This window comes from Lemur catta, chromosome 3, assembly GCF_020740605.2.
Source record: "Lemur catta isolate mLemCat1 chromosome 3, mLemCat1.pri, whole genome shotgun sequence".
NCBI lineage: Eukaryota > Metazoa > Chordata > Mammalia > Primates > Lemuridae > Lemur > Lemur catta.
The window spans coordinates 99,109,218-99,130,992 of record NC_059130.1 but is presented as its reverse complement, the minus strand read 5'-3'; the positions used below and the strand labels follow the sequence as shown (position 1 = coordinate 99,130,992).

At 42.7% G+C, this 21,775-nt stretch overlaps 2 protein-coding genes across 13 annotated transcripts in view; both read right to left on the bottom strand.

Moving 5' to 3' along the window:
* The window catches only part of MTF1 (metal regulatory transcription factor 1), a 42,358-nt gene extending 34,128 nt beyond the window's left edge, over window positions 1-8,230 (bottom strand). For both annotated transcript variants that reach the window (XM_045548222.1, XM_045548223.1), the window contains exons 1-2: window positions 8,078-8,230; window positions 5,957-6,415 (exon numbers count right to left, since the gene is read on the bottom strand). In XM_045548222.1, the coding sequence (XP_045404178.1) occupies window positions 5,957-6,364 (408 nt within the window). In that variant the 5' untranslated portion in view covers window positions 6,365-6,415; window positions 8,078-8,230. The remainder of the gene's footprint in view (window positions 1-5,956; window positions 6,416-8,077) is intronic.
* A 990-nt stretch (window positions 8,231-9,220) lies between these two features.
* Window positions 9,221-21,775, bottom strand: part of INPP5B (inositol polyphosphate-5-phosphatase B) — a 49,348-nt gene continuing 36,793 nt past the window's right edge. For 8 of the 11 annotated variants that reach the window (XM_045548210.1, XM_045548213.1, XM_045548217.1 and 5 more), the window contains 9 exons: window positions 21,317-21,452; window positions 19,369-19,479; window positions 17,863-18,025; window positions 16,466-16,701; window positions 14,727-14,840; window positions 13,039-13,123; window positions 12,548-12,675; window positions 10,627-10,738; window positions 9,221-10,024 (listed from right to left, as the gene is read on the bottom strand). In XM_045548210.1, coding sequence (XP_045404166.1) covers window positions 9,909-10,024; window positions 10,627-10,738; window positions 12,548-12,675; window positions 13,039-13,123; window positions 14,727-14,840; window positions 16,466-16,701; window positions 17,863-18,025; window positions 19,369-19,479; window positions 21,317-21,452 — 1,201 coding nt within the window. In that variant the 3' untranslated portion in view covers window positions 9,221-9,908. Of the gene's footprint in view, window positions 10,025-10,626; window positions 10,739-12,547; window positions 12,871-13,038; window positions 13,124-14,726; window positions 14,841-16,465; window positions 16,702-17,862; window positions 18,026-19,368; window positions 19,480-21,316; window positions 21,453-21,775 lie in introns of those variants that run through there. The other 3 variants (XM_045548212.1, XM_045548214.1, XM_045548216.1) reach the window with 3 other exon arrangements.

Genomic DNA, 21,775 nt, shown 5'->3' with positions numbered 1-21,775 from the left:
CTTTTGTAGATCAGAGAAGAAACATCAAGAAATAAGCTTGATTTAGATAAGAAGAGGGAAAAACATTAAAATTCAGGTTCTTTGCCAATGTCCTACAACACCAAAATTTTAGCAATACCCAACATGTACAACCTATGTAAAACGTGAACTTGAGACCTATAAATCCTATAGCACCAAGTTTGAACACCAATATGTACACAAAACCATCCCAGGCCAGCAGGCCTGAGTGATGGAAATGCTGATGACTAAGGAGAAGTGTATAATACACATGCAGGCATGTGGGGGACACACTGATAAAATGACTTCATATCGTGGTAAATGGAAAACAATGCCTGCTCCGGATTCCTACAGAGCCTCACACACATAGCTGTGGGAGTTCAGAAGGTGATCTGCAAAGAAATGTAATCACAGTATGCACTGACTAAAAAGTGGGTAGCTCTCCTCTGGGAGAGTCAGCAAAATTCTGGTTTGTTTGAGTGGATCATCCCACTGCCTGAGGGGTTTATAATAAGGAATGAGATCAGAACTAGGTCTCCCAAAGTAAAGGACACATTGAAAAGGTTCCAAAACACTGGAATCCATTTTTTTCCATTATTCTTATACTTAAAATTTATCATACTAAAAAATATAAATCTCCTCTTGGAATGTCACTAACCACAAAATTCATTTGTCATGTATCTAGAAGCAATATACCGAGCAGCCTAATTCACAAAACATCATTGTAGTTGTGCTTCTAGGATATTCTTTCCCAGTCAGTGCACGGGAGTATGTTGGTGCATCACAAAGAACATATTTGGTATATGATTCTTAGGTATTTTTCACATTCCTTGGCCAACTATTCCGTATAAAAGTTGCAAGGTCAGTTAGCCATGGAGAATACACCATGTTCACCAATGTAGTTCAGACACAGGTGGATGAACGGGCAACTACACGGTCCTGGAAGGGTCTCTGGAAAGGCACAGGTGCAAGACAGTTTGGGAAACCATGGACTGCATGAACCAGCCAAAGAAAACACAGCTGCTTAGAAACCTGGAGTAGAAAGACCTTAAAGGAACAACCCTTAAGAATATTTTTGAGCAGAATGACAATTTTCTATTTTTTTTTTTTTTTTGAGACAGGTTCTCACACTGTCACCTGGGCTAGAGTGCAGTGGCATTATTACAGCTCACTGCAATCTACTCCTGGGCTTGAGCAACTCTCCTGCCTCAGCCTCTCAAGTAGCTAGGACCACAGGTGTGGGCCACCACGCCCAGCCATGACAATATTTTGATTGGAAATTTCTCAAAATAATAAAATAGCAAGTATGAGAATAAGATATGTGAAATTAGAGTCAAAATGACCAGCAACTTTGTGGCAGGAAAAAGTAGTACCTGTGGCAAGGTTCTGGTTGGTTTACTTTTGCACAAGACAAGCATGAGGAAAAAAAAATGAAGTAATTAGGTAAGCTAACTACACACACTATACGAAACAATGGAACAATCAGGGGTAAACAGGAAATTCAGGCTAAAACCTGACTCAGAAAATAAGCTGCTTAGGAAGCCAAGACGACTAACTAGTTATCAAATGATTTGATTTCTCAAGAGTAACACCTGTGCATGGAGATGAGGAGGAAACCAATTTTAAAAAGGTGGGAGGGAGGGGAGTTAGGGAGGGTTAAGGGATCATGAAGTGTGTTATCGAACAGTCATAAGCATTGGCCTCTTCAGTCCAATTAAATGCATTTAAATGCCAAAATAGAATCATTGTCAAAGCAAAAGCTGAGGTAAGATGGTGCTTCAGGAAGGCAAACCTCCTGAATGGCAAGATTTTCAACGACTAAAGCTGCTGCTGCTTCTTTCTCAATCCCCATCCAACCCCAAATCTATTGATTTCAAGAATAGTTTATAGAGCCTTCCATGTAAGTCTCTTGAATAGAATGCAAAAATGTGGGTGGGAGGAAAGTAGAGTGAGCTAAATCCACAGTAGACAGAACACAGTGCTCATAATATCCTTGACCTTGTCCTATTTGACATGATTATCAATGACCTGAAGACATGAATGGCAAACCAGGCTTGCAAATAGAATAAACCAATTTGCAAATAGTACAAAGTGGGAAACTGACAGCTAATATCACTGATTACATAATCATCCCCTCCCTACCATCTCCTCTTCTGCCTAGATCAGCATTTCCCAAAATGTGTTCCACAAAACACTGATCCCTGCAAATGAGACTTGCAAAATGGTTTCCTAAGTTTAAAACATTTGAAAAACTTTATTTTCTTCCTTCTAGGTTATTACCACACCAAAGGCTCTGAGAAGTCCTGTAATAAACAAACTTCTGTCCTGGTTTAACTTAATGTTTCCCAAACATCTCATAAAACTCTTTCACACAGTAATCATTAACTGAAAATGGCCTAAAGTTTAGGTCCCAAACCATGTTCCAATTTTCTATGCTAAAAAACTGACTCAATCCCCTTGAGCTACTACTGCCTCATCACTCTTCTTCTTAGTCCAACTACCAAACTTAAAAAAAAGAAAAACACCAAACTTGACACTTCCTGCCTCCTGTTTCCTCATCACCCACTCACTTCTTCATCACTCAAAGTCTGGCTTCAGCGCCCCGTGCTCTCCTGAAGGTCTTCTCATGATGTGAACTTTCGCACAACTAGCAGAACCAATGGTTTCTCTCTGGCTCCTCAATCCCTCTGCTGGGTCACATAGGAATATTCAGATTTCTGGACACTTTTCTTTCTCAGCTTCCACAACACTGCATTCTACCCATCTCTTTGACTATTGTGATCTTCTTGGGTTCCTCTTTCTCTTTCCAATTCTTAAATTCTCAGCCCAACTCTTACTTCTCCCTTGAGTAAACTGCCCGTAGTTTGAACTACTGCCCTTTTGTGGATCCACAATTCTAATCACAAGCCATTTCCTTGACTTCAGACGCACATTTCCAGCAGGCTTTCAACTTGTTCATGTTACTTTTTTCCAAGGAGTATACATTCAATACACTCCAGCCAAACTCATATATTTCCCTACCAAACTTTTTCCTTTTACTGTCTTCTTGATTCCTGTTAACAGGATCACCATTTGCAGCCACTTTCTCCTCAGCATGCACACAGCAATCTGTTAAAGTACCAACCACAGTGAACTGTAACTACTTAACTCTTCACCTAGACTTGAAGCTCCATCCATCAGCTGTGCTAAAACACAGCCGAAACTCAACATACTTGGAAAAATGGATGAATCATTTCAATCAACATGATTCAAAACCTCTGAATCATGCCCAACTCATGGCTCATCCTTCAAACTCCAGTAACATGTACCAAGTTCTGTTATACCTCTACAAAAGCTCTTGATTCTCTCCACGTACAAGACCACTATCCTTCATCAGACTTAAATGAAACCCCCAAATCTAAACTACAACTGTCTCCTTACTGGGCAATAAGTCTTCAGTTTCCCTCTGCCTCTAAACTACCACTGCTGCCAGACCAATCTTTCTAAATGCTATTCTAACCACGTTAGTCCTTAGCTCAGGCACCTTCAATGGTTTCCAGTATTTCCAGAATACAGTCCAAAACCCTTACTATGCTATCACTGCCTTCCTTCTATGTTTGGATCTTTGTTATCTTTCCATCCTTATCTCCTACTACTCCTTACGTTCTAGTCCAAGGGTCAGCACACTATAGCCAGTGGACCAAATCCAGCCTGCTGCTTGTTTTTGAAAATAAAGTTTTATCAGAACACAGACTTGGTCATTCATTTATGTATTGCCTATGGCTGCTTTTGAGTTACAACAGTAGAGTTGAGTAGCTGCAAAAAAGATCTTACGGCCTGCAAAGCCTAGAATATTTATTATATAGCCCTTTACAGAAAAAGTGTGCAGACCATTGTTCTACCAGGAAACTAGCTATTCCCTGAAAATGGCCTGTGTTCCCCATCTCCATTCCATTGTTCATGCTTGTTCCCATCTCTCAGAAAGACCTTCTCCTGCTTTTTTCCTAAATTGTCCACATTCTTTAAGACCAGCTCAAATGCCACCTTTTTCATGAAGACTTCCCTGATACTGAAGCTAAAGGTGAGCTTCTCTGTGCTCACAGTGCAGTCAGTATTTGTACTTCTTCACATCTATCACATTGTGCCTGATGTTACGGTTACTGGTATAAATATATTTCTACTTCTATATTGTAAACCATCATAGTCACTGGCATCCCCCACAGAGCATAACAGCACGTTGCTTTATGTTCGTTGAATGGCAATGGACCCTTACAAGCAAACCCAATACTGGGCTGAAACCAACAAGATAAAATTTAGTAGGGAAGTATTTTTAAGGCTTACATGCACGTTTCCATATTCAATTCCACAAGACTTGACAGCTGCACATATGAGAATAATCTAGAGCAGGGTTTCTCAATCCTAACACTACTGACATTTTGGGCCAGATAATTCTTTGTTGTAGGGGGCTGTCCTATGCATTGTAAAATCTTTAACAAAATCTTTAGCCTCTACCCACTAGATTCCAGTAGCACCTCCCCAGCGTGACAACCAAAAATGTCTCCTGAGGGAGCAAAATTGTCTGCAGTTGAAAACCACTACTATAGAAATTTCCAAGTACGAGCTATAAGATGTTGTTGTTGATAAAACATAGGTTATATAGTAATTGTAGTACAGTGTCCAGATTAAGAGATAAGAGCTATGCAGTATTCAGTTCTAGGTGACTCACACTGTGAGACTCTGTTCAACTCTGGATTTCAAAAGAACTTTGGAAAACTGGAATTCAAACAATCAAAGGTGACCAGGCTGATGAGAGACTAGGGAAAATGTCATAGGAGTGATATTTAAGTAAATTGAGGTGTTTAGCCTATACAAGAGAAGATGAAGAGAAACCCATTATCTTCAAATGACTGATGGGTTGTTCTGTGGGAAGGTTACTCAGGAAGGCAGATCTGGAACCAGTGGACAGCACCAGCAGAAAGGTATATTTTGGTTCTATACAAGTAAAAGTTTTCTAACAATCAGAGCTGGCCAAAAAAATGTATTGGGCTAAGCTGTGAAACACTGTGCTCTTATCATTCTGGAAGTGTGTGAATGGACACCAGATGAATTGATGTTAGAGATGCTGTAGAGAAATTCCTGCATGGGGTGGGAGGTAGGACAGGATGGTCTCTCTAAGGCTGTTTCTAGCTCTGAGATTCTAAGGCAAGCAAAGGAAAAGCCATATGCCATGAATAAGCCATATGCACAAGCCATATGCAATTTCAAGACCTCAATTAGAGTAAAAGAGAAAAATAATTGGCTAAATAATTCACCTTATTTCTGTTTGGTGACACCTTACATTTAGTCCCTGGCATTATAACTACCAGTGACCTATTTTTTCCTAATTGATTTGTAATAGAAATGGATATCATTATCTTTAAATCGTAACTTTTATTCTGCTAATAATAACCACTGGTATAATTTGTAAAATGCTTTACAGTTTTCAAAGAATCCTGACATGCATTATCTTACTCACATTAGCTAAATGATGAACATGAAAACTTATTTTAGATAACCTGCTCTCACTTACTGCCTGTTGCCTGATTTCCTATAAAAGAAAGCTAGCTTTTATTATTCATTAATCATTCACTAAGATAATAAAGCATATTCTGTAATAGCAGATGTTCATCTCCAAAACAAATCATTTATATACAACCCAGAGATATTTTAGCATCAGAAACATGGATTTACTTCTGCGAAATTTCTATTTTATGTATGATTTGGGGAAGAAAATTTGAGAAATTATAATTTAGTATTCTCAAATTTCAATGTGGCTATACAAACCAAAATTTCCAGAAAGCAGTCACAACAAAACAAGAAGTAAAACTATCATAGGCCATAACACCAAGGACTCTTTTACTCCCCAGCTAAAACTGCCAATAAGAGTTGTGTAAGGACTTGCCCCAAACCAAACTGGGCCCTCCCTCACTGCTTTACTTACTTCTTTACGTTTCGTTTCTGGGCATTCCGACTGCAGAGTGAGGGTTGCACCTTCGATATTTCTTGGCATGGGCGTGGAACCAGGGTTTATTGTCAAATGAATCTGATCTGGTGAGATAATGTGTTGCACATAACCCTGGGACATTGCTTCATGATCTATTAGGTGAAAGCCCTCTTCACCCCCTACTAGAAAAGGCAAGTGTTCTCCACACTGTCCATCGTCATCTTCATCCTCCAAAGTGCCAGAGTCCTGCTCAATAAGAACAGTGGTCCTATCATAAACAGTTCCAGATGAGGAAGGCACCAGTCCATTTTTATCCACAAACCTGAGCATCTTATCATCGGGGGTCAGCTCATCTTCCTCTGCCTCAAAGTAGATGATGTTGTTGTCTGGACTGTGTTCCCCCATGGTTCAATTGTGCTCAGCCCAATTGTGAGAAATGAAAAGGTAATGACTTGTCTGCAATAGAACGAAGCCAGAGTTAGAGCCATACCACAAGACCCACGGACCTCCTCAGAAACCTCAGGGCTCATTTTCTGTCTTATTTAAAGAGTAGGCCAGAGCAAACGAAAAATCATCTTCCTTGGGAATCACTTTTTTTTATTTTAATTTTGAAACCATTAAGTCATTTTTAAGGAAAAGCAATGCCTTTTTTCAAAAACTGAAGTAACAAGTAGCAGTTCATAAGACCTTCTAAATGTGCCTTACTGTCAAACAATTTGAAGATTGGTCAAAATACCTAAAGGGAATTAAGGAGCAAACTGAACAGTGGCTGTTTCAAAGCTGAGTTGCTGTAAATCTTAAAGTATGGAAACCTAATTCACATATCCCCCAAATCACACCATGAGGCAAGACATGGCCTTGTGTACTCTATGGTGGAAGTAGCAAGGCTTTGGAGGCAGTCATGTACCTACAAACCCTGGATTTGCTCTTTACTACTTAGGTAACTTTTCTGTGCTTCATTTTTCTTACGTGTAAAGTGGGACTATTAATTCCTGTTCTCTCAAGGTTGTTATGAGGAATAAAAGAGATAATGTATATAAAGCACAATGTCTGAAAAACAGTACAGGAACAAGTGTGAATTCTTTCCCTCATTCCTAGAACAGATGTTTCAGACTCCAGGTGGAGAAGCTAACCCCTAATTAGGCACAACTAATGATGATCACTGTATCTATCTCCTAAAACAATAAGGTGTTGGCCAGAATCTATGCTAGTGTAGGGGGCTCTCTGTCTGGAGGGAATGAGTCTTACTGATTTTTGTTTCTGTAGCCTCTAGATTAGTACACTGACTCTACAAATTCAGAAAATGTCAGCTAAGTGAATGAAAGACATGATGACATACTCTCTTGGAAAGATACACTCTCTTGAGAAAAATACCAAATTTGAAGCTTTCATGTTCTGGAATAGTGATTCTTCCTTCACCTGCAAACACACAGGCTCTACAAATGGGGATTTGACAGGCATAACAGAGAATTTTAAAATTCTCAGCACAATACTTTCAGTTTTCAGTCTGGCTTTGCACTTTATCTTTCTCTTCTATTATGGTTTAGAAAGCGAGCCTTTACCTAGCGGGGCAACTAGACAGAGAGGTAGTTACCAGAGACAGGCCAAGGGATTAGATCCGGGAGGAACCGGCCCGACCCCTAGCTCTGGCTTACGCAACCCCATAGATGCACATGTCGCTACATCTGAGAGGAGAGATATGAGCAGCGAGGGCCCCAGTGGGCTGCCCCGGCACCATCGGCGGCAACGCGGAGACCAACTGTCCGGAACAAACAAGACCAGGATATTTGAGGGAGGCCAACAAGGAGTGCGAAGGCAGCACCCTTGAGAGAAGGCTAGGAAAAGGAACCTCTCTGGGATAGCCTCCAGCCCAGGGATACACAGAAAAATCCGAAGACAAGCTGGGGGGCTCCCAGCACGGCGAAGAGGGGCAGGGTCCGGGTCTCCATGGAAACAGGAGAGGGGGGCTGGATACCCATCCCCATGGAAACGGAGGAGGGGTGGGGTCCCTATGGTGACCGGACCGAGTCCTCTACTGGGAAATGCTTCAGGAGGGAGCCTAAGTCCCGCGCCCCCGGCAAGTCCCAAGCCCAGACCAAGTCTAGTTTAGCCTTTTACCTCCGCGGCTCCCGGCAACGGCGGCAGCAGCAGCTTCTCCCCTCCCCAGCGGCACCATGATTGCCCCCACCTTCCCCTAACGTCACTTCCGCTTCCGCTTTCCGGAGGAAGGAGGGGACAGCGGCTCCGTCTCACTCTGGCGCTTCTGGTTGGCTTAAGCGGTCTGGGGGCTGCGCTCCAGCCTCCAATTGGCGAGCGGGAGGGGCGGGGCGGGGCACCGCGGGGACGCAGCCCGGGCGCTGTTAGTCCCGCGCCGGCAAGGGCCGTGGGCGTCAGCGGGCTGTCCGAGTCAGCGTGTTATTCTGGCTTCACCAGACGCTAGGGAAAGGCAACGAACCCCCAGATACTAATCCCAAATATTGGTAGCCTGGCTTGCGCTGGCAGCTGCAACTGCAACGGGAAGAACCACACAGTTAGCCCTCAGAATCCGGGCTCGGACCCGCAAGGGGACGGCTGGAAGGCTGCGACGTTCCTGGATTTCCCCCTCTGGGGCCCCTGCTCACCTTCATCACCCAGGTGGGGCGGAGGGGCAACAAAGAAGGATTAGAGCCAAAAGGCAGAACTAGGACTATCCCAAGCCAGCCAGAGAGGACGGCGCCGCCTCTTCCCCTTCTCACATGCTTTCATAAAACGCCCAGTTTCTTTTCTCCTCACACTCCTTCCCAGGCCGTCCCAACTTTTTTCCCCTGCAGAGGATTCTCGACTTCGACGGGACTCGTGCCGGGCCAGTTAACGCCACCTACTGGCCGCTCCCTTCTTTTAACTGTTCCCACTGTCCTGGCCCTAACTAAATCACATTTTACACTGCCCAGAAGTAGTGGCATTCTAGGGCCCAAGAAGTGACTTTGCGTGTTCCTTTATTATACTCCTGTCTTTTATAAATGCCTGGAAGATCTATATATTAGGTCCTCCCAGCAGCCACTGCCTGTTTTTTCCCATAAACTGCTTTTCTAGACTATTCAGAGTGAGACAAACCCAAAGACTAGATCAGGGGTCTGCGGGTTCAGGCCATGCTTGTACCATCCACCAGACTGGCAGGCATATGTCTCTTTAACCCCTGACCAGCTGCCCCAATGCTTAAGCCACAAAGATCCAGCTGCAGAAAGATGCCATCTTTTAAGAGATAAAAACATATACAACAACCATTGTTAAAAATACATTTATCGTTAAAATATGTTACATATATGAGAGAGGATGCATCATATGCAGTTTGGAAGACTTGCTGGCCCAGAGCATCCCACTTGTTTTACCAGAACACCCATTTCTTCATTTTTTAAGCCACTGTTTTGCCGCCTGGGATTATTGAGCCTTATCTGGAAAGGAAGAGGGGTAGAATTTGCATATGCATATACACATGTCCTCAGATTGAGCACTGGAAGCATCTCGGGTGGCTGTGGGCTATTTATCCAGCAGGTTCCACTTGCATTCTTGCTGTCCAACTCATTGTCCTTTCAGGACTCCAAAGTCTATTCAAATGTCTGACCACAGGGAGCTCAGCCCAGGCCACAGGGAAAGCACTAACTATGCCCTGGAGGCAGGTTGAGTGAGTACAAGTACAGTTATTTTAAATTTTTTTAAATAAGAAAAATGAATAGAGATCTATCTGTCTTAAATAACTAAAGATAAACATCGAATGTCAGTTTCACTGTGGTGGATCTTCCCCCAAGTCTTCACAACTCACAGTAGCACTGAGTGTACTAGGCTCAGCAAACAGGCAGCTGCCATCGTCCTTCCAAGTGGCCTCACATAACCTTAAGGCATCTCTTGAGCTGGAACAGGTAGGGCTGGTAACTGGCTGCCTCAGGTAAAACAGGGGAGGAGATAACGAGGCTCAGAGTGGGTTGCAGAGAAATTGGTGAATAAATTCTTGAGCTTTCTTCTTCTCTGTCATTTCAAGCTTTTGGTCACCAGCTGGGTTTCGAAGCAGTAAGCTGCCAAATATGCTAGCTGCGTGAAAAAAAAAAAAAACAGAAAATAAATTAATTCAGCAAAAGAAGGTATTAAAGTCATGCATTGGTTAACAACAGGGATATGTTCTGAGAAATGTGTCACTGGGTGATTTCGTCATTGTGGGAATATTATAGAGTGTACTTATGCAAACCTAGATGGTATAGCCTACTTAACACACTTAGGCTCCATGGTATAGCCTTTTGCTCCTAGGCTACAAACCCGCACAGCATGTTACTATACTGAATACTGTAGCAACTGTAACACAGTGGTATTTGTGTACCTAAACATATCTAAACACAGAAAAGATACAGTAACAATACTGTATAATAGTCCTATGGGCTGGCTCACCGTCCTATATGTGGTCCATCAGTGACCAAAATATTATATGGTACAAGCCTGTACATACTCTTGTGATGTTAGGAAGGGGGAGGGGTGCTCAAAAGCAACATTTTCTAAGAAAAACTGTTTGGGTATAAACTTTGCCCAGAACTCATTATTTTCGTTCTACTGCAATGAACTTGGGACCACCCTCAACCCCATTTCTCATAATGAGTCTCTCAGTTTGCACAAATGCTTTCTATAGACACTTTGTTGCTTACCTAAAATATTCTCATCCAAATGATTTTTTGCTGAATTTTTCAGCAGCTCTTGCAAAAACGCCATCAAGTAGTTGAAGACATTTTTGTGGAATGTGGGAAGAGTAGAAATGACCTGAAAGAGGGAGAACTGGGAATTGTGTTTTTGTGCATTCGATCATTAGTCCAGTGCCTACTATAGTCCAAGAAGTGAGTACATGATCCAAGTACATGAACAAGACTGGGCACAGGAAACTTTGATGGCTTACCACTTGATGTAAGTACCAATAGAGAAGCATAGGTCAAATGCTACATGAATTCAGAGATCAAACTTCTACCTGCATGTTCTCAGAAGACTTAAGGGGAAAGAAGACATTTTAGCTGGGTCTTCAAAATAAAGCAAAATTGGACTTGCAGAGGGGTAAGGACTAGGGCAGGCATTTAGGGCAAAAAAGAAAAAAAAAAAAGCAAGAGAAGGAAAATAGGTAAGTACAGAGAGCACATTATGAGAAGTCAATTTTGGCTGGAGCACTAGAAGGGTTGACCAGCTAGAATTCAAGAAGTACCCCAGCCATAACAGAATTAGTTCAGGAATTTGTACAAAATAGATTCCAAAAGAGATTCTGATTCAGTGGATTGGGGTGAGGCTTTGGAACCTGTATTATTGGCAAATTTTCGCGATTATTCTGCCAAGTTGGTGGTTGTAAACCACCAGGCCAGATCATAAAAAGTCTTGAATATATTGGCTGGGTGTGGTGGCTTATGCCTATAATCTTAGCACTCTGGGAGGCCGAGGTGGGAGGATCGCTTGAGGTCAGGAGTTCAAGACCAGCCTGAGCAAGAGCAAGACCTCCATCTCGACAAAAAATAGAAAAATTAGTCAGGCCTGGTGGCGTATGCCTGTACTGAGCCCAGCAGTTTGAGGCTGCAGTTAGCTATGATGACACCATTGCACTCTAGCCTGAGACAGAGTGGGAACCTGTCTAAAAAAACAAAAAACAAAGAAAAGTCTTGAATTTTTGTTTAAGAAAATCATTAATTAGCAATGGAGAGGCTGGGCGCGGTGGCTCACACCTATAATCCTAGCACTCTGGGAGGCCAAGGCGGGAGGATCACTTGAGGTCAGGAGTTCAAGACCAGCCTGAGCAAGAGCGAGACCCCCGTCTCTACTAAAAAATAGAAAGAAATTATATGGACAACTAAAAATATAGAGAAAAAATTAGCCGGGCATGGTGGCTCATGCCTGTAGTCCCAGCTACTCAGCAGGCTGAGGCAGAAGGATTGCTTGAGCCCAGGAGTTTGAGGTTGCTGTGAGCTAGGCTGACACCATGGCACTCTAGCCCAGGCAACAGAGTGAGACTCTGTCTCAGGAAAAAAAAAAAAAAAAAATGGAGAGCTCAGTATTGTTTTTGACCAATGGTAACATGACAAGAGCTTTAGAATACACAATCTAATGGCAGCATGCAAAACAAATCAGCAGAGAAAGAGCCTGAATGCACGGCATTGAACCACGGTGAGTGGAATGAGAATGGAAGCAAGAGGATGGGTGATAGGTTGATGGGACTGGGCATGTGGGAGATGAGGAGAGGGAGGAGTCAGAAATGACTCATGTTTCAAGGTTGAGTCACTGGAATTAAGGATGATGCCATTAAAGAAAAAGGGACATGGAAAGAAGAACGGGTTTGAGAAGGAATGCCTCATGAATGGGATTAGTGCCCCTATAAAAGAGACCCCAAAGAGCTCCCTCATCCCTTATGCCATGTAAGGACACAGTGAGAAGATGGCCCTCTGTGAACCTGGAAGTGGGCCCTCGCCAGATTCCAAATGGACTTGCTGAGTTTCTCAGACACTGCACTTGAGGGACTGTGTCCACTTTGTTCCCTGAGGCCCCATGAGGCCTGATGCTAGCAACATGTGTCTGCTGATGCTCGGTGCTTCCCCTCACCTGTTTGCTTGCTGGGTAGTTGCCAGCACACTCCAAGCAGTTATGGTAGGCACTGTTACAGATGACAGGCTCTGGCAGGCTCTCCAGGAAAAGCAGCAAGGCTTCAGCTACAGAATGATTGCTAGCGGCTTTTGGCCCATGGTTAAGGAACCAGTGATGCTGCTGCCCATGATTAAGAAGAGGCTTGGGAGCACACACACCAGAAGTGCTGCCCGTCCAGGCCTAACATCTCGAAGGGGCCACGCTGTTTGTCAAGTGAGCCAAGCCTTCCTGAGTTCCTGCTATATTAGTTGCTTAAAGTTGTAAACTCTTCTCTATGCAAACTTTAAGTAAGAAAAACATGACAGCTGAGGACACAACATCAGATTTGAAGCCTGAAAATATTCAAAATATTCTTTCCTTTTTCTCATCGCTCTCATATTCTCTCTTTCTCTCTCTCTCACACACACACACACACCACACACACACACAGCTGAATGTCCAAAGGATACAGAGGTTATCAATCATCCCAGTATCCAAACAGTCCCTGATATGTTCAAATTCCAACCTCAGGCCTGGCTGCTGAAATAGATCTTCCTGCAAAAGGGAAGAAAGTCATAGAACAATTATTTTCTCAGAAAATCAGCAATGATGTCCTGACCTAGTAGAATCACCAATAAAGTGCAAAAGGGAGCAGTGTAGTGAGACCTCAGAATCACGCTGGCAGACAATCTGATTTAGGCTGAGATGGCTAATTAATCTTGTAGGCTTTCTCAGGCATGTTTCTACAACAGGTCTTTAGGCATCTATTACAAAAGTATGGGCAGGACACACTGCACATGGCAAGAAGATCCAACATAAGAGAAAACTTAAAAGCAGCTATGTCCAGTCAGATGAGGTCAAAAGGAAAAGAAAAAAAAAGGTAGTCATGTTTTCTGCAGTGCTATGGAGGGATCAACCAGAAAAAAAAAAAAAACCCTGAAGAAAATCTACCATGTATAAGATGGAGAAAGCTAAAGAGGCATCTCAGTGCTTTGGGCAAACAAGATTATGACAGTAAAGGTATTTCCATTAGTCACAGGATACTTTATGTTCATTTGTTTTATGAAACGACTTAATGCCACATAACTGCATTAATAATAGCAATATTATATGTATTACTCAAAAGTTACTTTTTTTTCTTTTTTTTTGAGACAGAGTCTCAGTCTCCCAGGCTAGAGTACAGTGACATCATCACAGTTCACTGCAACCTCAAATTCCTGGGCTCAAGCGTCAAAAGTTATTAATACATTTGAAAGGTGTTCTACAAAGAAGGCAGAACAGTATAGTACTTAAGAATGTGACTTTTATGGCCAGATTTACTGGGTTCAAATCTCACCTCCGCCCATTTATCAGCTTTGAGACCTTGACCAAGTTATTTACCTTTCTGGGTATCTGTTTCCTCATCTGAGAGCTACTGTGAAAACTAAATGAGACAATGCTGTAAAACACTTAGAATAGTGCTTAGGGCCAAGATAGCTCATGCTTATAATCCTACCACTTTGGGAGGCCAAGGCAGGAGGATTCCTTGAGGCCAGCAGTTAGAAGTTACAGTGAGCCATGATGACACCACTGAACTCCACCCTGTCTTAAAACAAACAAACATACAAACAAACAAACAAACAAATGTATGTTGCTCTGAAGTGGTAAAGCTATAGGACTATAGTTTGTATAGATCTCCCTGGAACCTATAGAAACAGGTCAGTGAAACTGATCAATCTGTCCCCATGAAGCTTGCCTAAGTCACTCTAGAAATCAGGCTTCCAAATTCATGGCTCAGGGGTTTCATCTGGCCCCCTGCTTCCACCTGGCTTGCTGACAAGTTAGCCCCTCCCATTCCCAGAAGCTGGTGAGAGTTCCTGCAACAGAGAGCAGATGACAGCCTGAGGCCTCCAGAGGCCAGGGGAGGGAACATGCTGTGCTGGGAAAGCCATCCCATGCAAGGCTGCTTCCCCTGGGGGGGTAATCAAGTAGTGTGACAGCAGGGCCTCACAGGGTATGAAACATGGCATTCTGTCCCTCGTTCCCACCCTGGGGGAAGAACTGTACCCCACAGGTTTCTCAGGGTAAAAGTTTTCAATGCAAAAGGTTCCTGGGGCTGATGGTCTTTCTCAAGGCAGCCTGGCTACAATCAGGTCTGACTTGCTTAACCACAACCTACTTGCTGGACAGCATTTCGGTACAAGTAATCAACCATCATCCAGAGCTCTTTGGGGATGTCCATGGGGGTCTCCAACCGGCTCCCATCATCTTCAGTCTGTAGTGGCATCAGAGTCTAAAAGCAATAAAAATCATGACAAGGCAGCCCAACAGTGGACCTTGTGCCAGGCTGGCTTCAGAAGAATGCATAATATGGAGACGGCAAACCCATGGAAGAAGAAAAGCCCCTAATTCCAATGCCCCTAACCAGACATTCCACAGATAAAAATGAGATCAGGTGGTATAATCAAGGGACAAAAGTGATTTTTGAGAACTGGGAGAGGGTTATGACAAGTAGTTTCAATGAATCAGGTGAAATATGCACCTGACTCATAGGGGGAAAAATCATGCCTATTTATAGCATCTCACTATTAGAACCAGAAAGAAGGTGTGGTCTGGTGAGGAAAGAACACAGGCTTGGGGGTCCAAAAATCTGAGTTCCAAGTCCAGGTCCACTGTTAACTCACCATGTGACCTGTGACAAATCACTCTTTTTGATTTGGCCTCTGTTTTCATCTATATAATGGAGAGGATAGAGTTCAAAACTCCCTAAATAAAAAAAATCCATTGGAAAAAAAAAGCTTGCATATTACCATAAATCTGCGCCAAACTAGTTCCGTTGTATTAGACTTGTCTCTATAGGAGGCTTTTAGATCTCAGCAAATTTAGTTTAGAATGATAACCTACCAAGCGATGATTAAAAACACAAATGAACAGTATCACAGGCCATGGAACTTTCTTTATCTAAGGATCCATGGCTGAGTTTCTCTAACATGCTACTATAAACTGAATGCTCTGCCCCCCATAAAAGCATATGTTGAAACCTAATCCCCAATGTGATAGTATTAGGAGGTGGGAGGTGGTTGGGTCATGAATGTGATTAGTGCCCCTAGAAAAGAGACCCCAGAGAGCTGCCTCACTCCTTCTGCCATGTATGGACACAGTGAGAAGACGGCCCTCTATGAACCAGGAAGTGGGCCCTCACCAGATTCAAAATCTGCTGGTGCTTTGATCTTGGATTTCCCAGTCTCCAGAACTATAAACAACAAATTTCTGTTGTTGATAAACTGCCCAGTCTATAGTATTCTATTATAGCAGCCCAAACAAACTAAGACATGTACTATATACGAAAGACTGAAAAACATGGCCATGACATTTTGCAGCTTTTCCCATCGAGACGTGGAGTCTTTCCCCACTCCTAGAATCTGGGCCAGCTTCATAACTTGTTCTGACCAGTGAGACATGGCAGAAGTATCATCATGTGAGTTTTGTAGCCTATGTCACAAAGGCCTTACAGCTCTGCTCTCACGCTCTTGCCATCACTTACAGAAGCCTGAGCTAGCCTACTGCATGAAGAGAACCCCTGTGGAGAGGGAGGCCCAGAGAACAGCCAACACCAAGACATGTGTGGGAGGCCACCTGCAGCCCTCCAGCCATCACAGCTGCCATTTGTGGCCTAGGCGAGACCAGCAGCAGAATGACGCTGGAAACCCACAGAGTCATGAGAAACAATAATTCACTGTTGTTTTAAACAACTAAAATTTCAGGGTGGTTTATTGCACAGCAATATATAACTGACAGACTAAGCAAAGTCTCAGAAGCTGAGGAATTCTTAAGTCCCTAGGAAGGTAGGCATAGGAATATCTCATTTGGCTTGGCTGCTACAAAGTTGTAGATGTTTCCTCGTGGCATGTTACTCACCAGCTCACTAATAACTTCAGGTGGTAGGTCCAAGATTGGTTCCCTCATGTAGCACAATGTATGAATGGGAGATCCGAAACAGCTGGGCAGGTAGTTCCCAGACACAGACAAAAAGTAATCCTTTCCCCTGTCCAAGTGCAAGACCAGAATGTCCTCAATTTTATCTTCACCCGAGTTGAGTTTTGTAGCTGTAGTCTTATTTACAAAGAGCTCCAATTCAATCTCAATGTCAGAATCTACAGAAAAGTAAAAACAGTAATGTTGGCTGGGGGAGGCCAAGAGGAAAGGGGAAAAGAAAATAGGAGGAGCCAGGCACAGTGGCTCATACCTATAATCCCAGCACTTTGGGAGGCCGAGGCAGGCGCATCGCCTGAAGCCAGGAGTTTGAGACCAGCCTGGGAAACACAGTGAGAACCCATCTATACAAAAAATTTAAAAATTAGGCGGGCATGGTGGTGCACACCTGTAGTCCCAGCTACTCGGGAAGCTGAGGTGGGAGGATCACTTAAGCCCAGGTGTTTTAGGTTGCAGTGAGCTATGATTAATACCACTATACTGTAGCCTGGGCAACAGAGCAAGATCCTGTCTCTCAAAAAAAAAAAAAAAAAAAAAAAAGAAGATAGTAGGGAACAGGGTAATACATAAAGGGTTAGAGAAAGGAAAGAAAAGGTATCTGGCAACCAACAAGCACCTATGTGCTCAGCACTCAGGGACACAAGAACAAAGAGTTTATAGTCCAACTGAGAATATGAAAACAATAAACAAAAACATCTGAATAGACAAATGCTATAAAATCCAAGTACCAAGTGGCACAGCTCAAGCTGGAAGTATTCATACAATGAGAAGGCATGGATCAAAGAGTCTTCCTTGAGCCAGGTGAGATGAAGATACCTGATCCAGCAGAAATGTAATGCAATTATCAGCCTTTGAACTGTCCACCAAACAGCCTTCATCCTTCTGCCACACAGCATCATACGGAGTGCAAAGGAGAAGTCAGGGGAAAGATGCAGATGGTGCATTCCAGGGTCAGATATAACTTCTGGATCACTTCCCCAATATCGTTCTCCATAAGAGCCGAGAATTGGGAGTTGATTATAGTGAGACAGAAAGTGAAAATGGTTCCTTTACCAGCAGCACCTGCTCTATAGAAATGTTATGTCTTCTCTTTCTATGAAATTATGAAACACAGAAACGACTAAAAATGCTTTTGAAACTCAATTTATGCTTCCCACTATTTTATATTTTATTTATGAATGGGTTCTTTTACAGGGCTTTAAAAAAAGTTTCAAGCAGAGAATAAAATACTCAAGTAAAAAGCTTATTTTAGGAAAATGAGCAAATACAGGGTAGGGCATTCTCCCAACCAGAAGCCAGGAACCTGGGAACAGAGGCCTTACCTGGCAGGAGGAACCCTCTGCTGGGGTTGGCATTCAGCCACTGCTTACAGTAAGACTCTTCATCAGGTTTGCTGATGAATTCAAACTGACAGGGGACTTGTCCATTATGAATCTTAAAGGATTCTACTTGCAACTGCATGTACTTCACATTCTGAAAATAGAACTGGGAACAAGCCGGGGGCCAGTCAGAACTAGTACTCTTTCCTCAGGAACCTGCCCAGCCACCCCAACTGAGCAATCCTTACTCTGGAAAGAAAATGAAAGACCATTTCTTTGAAACGTTTCTGCTTTAAGTATTTACCTAGGAGACTGCTAAACACCAGTTGTCTGTGTTTAGCCCCAAAACCCAAAAATTCCATTTGTTTGGGTATGTACATTTCCTGAAAGAGTCAAACTTTACATCTTCTATACCCAAAAAACATTTCCAAAATACCCTTCACAAATTCTACCCCTAAACATGAAGATAAAATTCATCCTTCCGGCTGGGTGTGGTGGCTCATGTCTGTAATCCTAGCACTCTGGAAGGCCGAGGCAGGAGGATGGATTGTGGTTAGAAGTTCAAGACCAGCCCAAGCAACAGCGAGACCCTATCTCTACTAAAAACAGAAAAAATTAGCCAGGCATGGTGGTGTCCGCCTGTAGTCCCAGCTACTTGGGAGGCTGAGGCAGAAGGATTGCTTGAGCCCAGGAGTTTGAGGTTGCTGTGAGCTAGGCTGACACCACGGCACTCTACTCAGGGCAACAGAGCGAGACTTTGTCTTTAAAAAAAAAAAAAAAAAAAAGTTCATCCTACCAAGTAGCTGAACATCTAAGTTAACATTAAAAATGCCTTCACCATAAACCCCTATTTGATCGACTGTTTGGTACCATCAACTTTGAATAATCTTCCCTGTGGCTCTTCCATGAAAAACCTCTAGAGCTAATTCAACCTCCTCTTCTGCCTATCACTTTTCTATACTGCCTTCCCTCCCATCAATTCATGGGTATCCAAGAAATTCAGACTCAATTTAATCTCAAAGCAAAGCATCAGTAGGAAGACAAATCCATTGCAAGAACATACATCAGTTATTCTAAAATCAAAACACACTTTCACAGATGTGGGGGGTGGGGGAGGGGATGGGTGTATACCTACATAATGAGTGTGATGCGCACTGTCTGGGGAATGGACACGCTTGAAGCTCTGACTGGGGGGAGGTGCGGGGGCATGGGCAATATATATAACCTAAACTTTTGTACCCCCATAATAAGCTGAAATAAAAAAAAAAAACACACTTTGAATCATCCTCTGTTTAGGAGAGCAGAACATGAACGTAACCTAAGCTAACAACCTCTGTCTTCTTAGCTAGTACCATCAGCCTCAATTTACCCAGAAGCAGCTTGTCAAGAAACCACAGCCCAATAGTATGATAGGTGCCTCCTGGAATTCTGAGCTCTAGTAGATGAGAGAAATTTAAGTTCTAGGAATTGAAGACCCCGATACTAATATTCTTAACACATCTTTCCTACCTCTCGCTTGGAGAGGGACACAGAAGGAATGTTGGCATTTTCCATCTTATCCAGGGAGCGAACAATTTCCTCCAGAGTCTTCCGGTAAAGTTCTTCATTTATGACCTTCACCTGGAAGGGAAACATCAGAAACTGAGTGCCTTGGCTTGTGCCCATTTCTTCTTTTCCATTATAGAGGGCATTCACGGCATTGGGAAATGGCAGCTGATAACAACACAGAAAAGTAAAGGCTAAATAGATTTAATTAATTTATAAAGAACCCAATTAACAGACTTAGAAGGATCCCCCAGAGGCAAAGCTTGTGGCAAAGGAAACTGCTTCCTGATCAGCAAAAAGAAGGCATGGGAGTGAGAGCATGGCTGGCAGTTGGTTCTGCCAGGTCCTAGGCCCAGGCCTTGCTTCGGGTCTGGCTCTATTTTGCTTGCTGCCACCCACAGGCTGGCAGTGAGAAACTTCTCGAGGGCTTTGATTTAAAGCAGCATTTCTCAAACATTTTTAACCCATGCTCTATCAGCAAGGAAGATTTTTTTTCAGGCTCTCTCTTCCCTATTTTTAATTATAAACACAATTTTCCTTCATTTTCCAATAATAAAACTTTAATTATAACATTCAGTAGGCTTTTCTCAAACTACTCACACCCGCATAGATTCTTATACCCTTGAGAATTGGTAATATAAAGAAACATAGAAGTCACTGCAAAAGAAATACAAATAGATAATAAAGAAATAAAAATAGAACAGTTTGGAATTATAGGAAGAAAAAAAAAAAGAAATGAAAAGATGTTTGACCTCACTAGGCATCAGGGAAATATAATCTCACATGATAAAATTTTTTTTTTCTTTTACTAATTGGGTTGGTAAAAATTTAAAAAGATTGATAAAATCCAATATTGGCAAGGGTATGGGAAAACAAGGTCATACATGGTTGGTAGAAGTGTAAAATAGTAAGGACTATTGTGAGGATAATTTAGCAGGATCTAATAATTTTAAAATAAATTTTTCTTTGAACCACTAATTTCACCTCTAGTAATTTCATTCTATAGAAATACACTAATACACAAAGATATACATGAAGGATGGTCATGATAGCCATGTAACAGCAAAACTTGGGAAACAATTTAAATGATCATCAGTATATATATTATAGTTCATCCATACTATGGAATACTTTGCAGCCTTTAAAAATAATGCAGAGAGGGCCGGGCGCGGTGGCTCACGCCTATAATCCTAGCACTCTGGGAGGCCAAGGCGGGTGGATTCCTCGAGGTCAGGAGTTCGAGACCAGCCTGAGCAAGAGCGAGACCCCCGTCTCTACTAAAAATAGAAAGAAATTAGCTAGAAAACTAAAATATATATATGGAAAAAATTAGCCGGGCATGGTGGCGCATGCCTGTAGTCCCAGCTACTCGGGAGGCTGAGGCAGTAGGATCGCTTAAGCCCAGGAGTTTGAGGTTGCTGTGAGCTAGGCTGATGCCACGGCACTCACTCTAGCCCGGACAAAACGGCAAGACTCTGTCTCAAAAAAAAAATAAAAAAAATAATAAGAATAATGCAGAGAAAGTTCTACCTTTACTGTCATGGAAAGATTTCCTAAGACATATTCAGTAGGGGGAAAAAATGTTCTCAGAGCAGTATGTATATATGACCTCTTTTACAAAAAAGGAAAAATATCCTCTATGTTGTATACAGAATACTGACACACTCATTTGTAAATGCATAGAGAAAGATCTGGAAAGATACAGTTCAAAAAGCAAAAGTAAACTTCTGTGCATATAGAAAAACATAGAAGCATATCCAAACAATTATTAATTAAATTTAAACAAAATTGTTAAAAGGAGCTTCCTCACATTCAACGAGAGAGGAGGAAACCAGAAAGACAAGAAGTAGTCTTGGGTGTGAGAACCAATTCCCTACAGAATGATTAAAACAGGTACCAGCTGCACACCTACCCCAATGTCAAACACTGAGCTGACGGGCTTGTGGTCACTGGTCTTCAGGGCCATGTGGCTCTGGTAACTCAGCTGAGTGATGTTTTTCCCTTTCCAGAGGATCCGGTCACACCAGGCAGGAGCACGACATTTCTCGCTGAAATGCAAAGTCCACACTGGGAACACTGACAGAACAGCAGTGCCTGCTGCCTGGCTAGTGCCCTGGCTCAGGCAGGGAATAACAAACCAGAACCTTCGTGTCCATGCAGCCCGGTCACCTGGGACAGCAAGAGCAGTCTGGGCCCATCAAGGGATAATATATATCCTACTAGTAACATCTAAAACAACTATGAAAGCTCAAAGCCAAAACACAGTTCAAACTGATTCTTTGCTCTTTACTCTCCCATGAGGATTAGGAGAGCGTGAAAGAGGCAACCCGAGAGTAAGCACTCTATGGTCCTTAAAAGATGGTGATTGCCA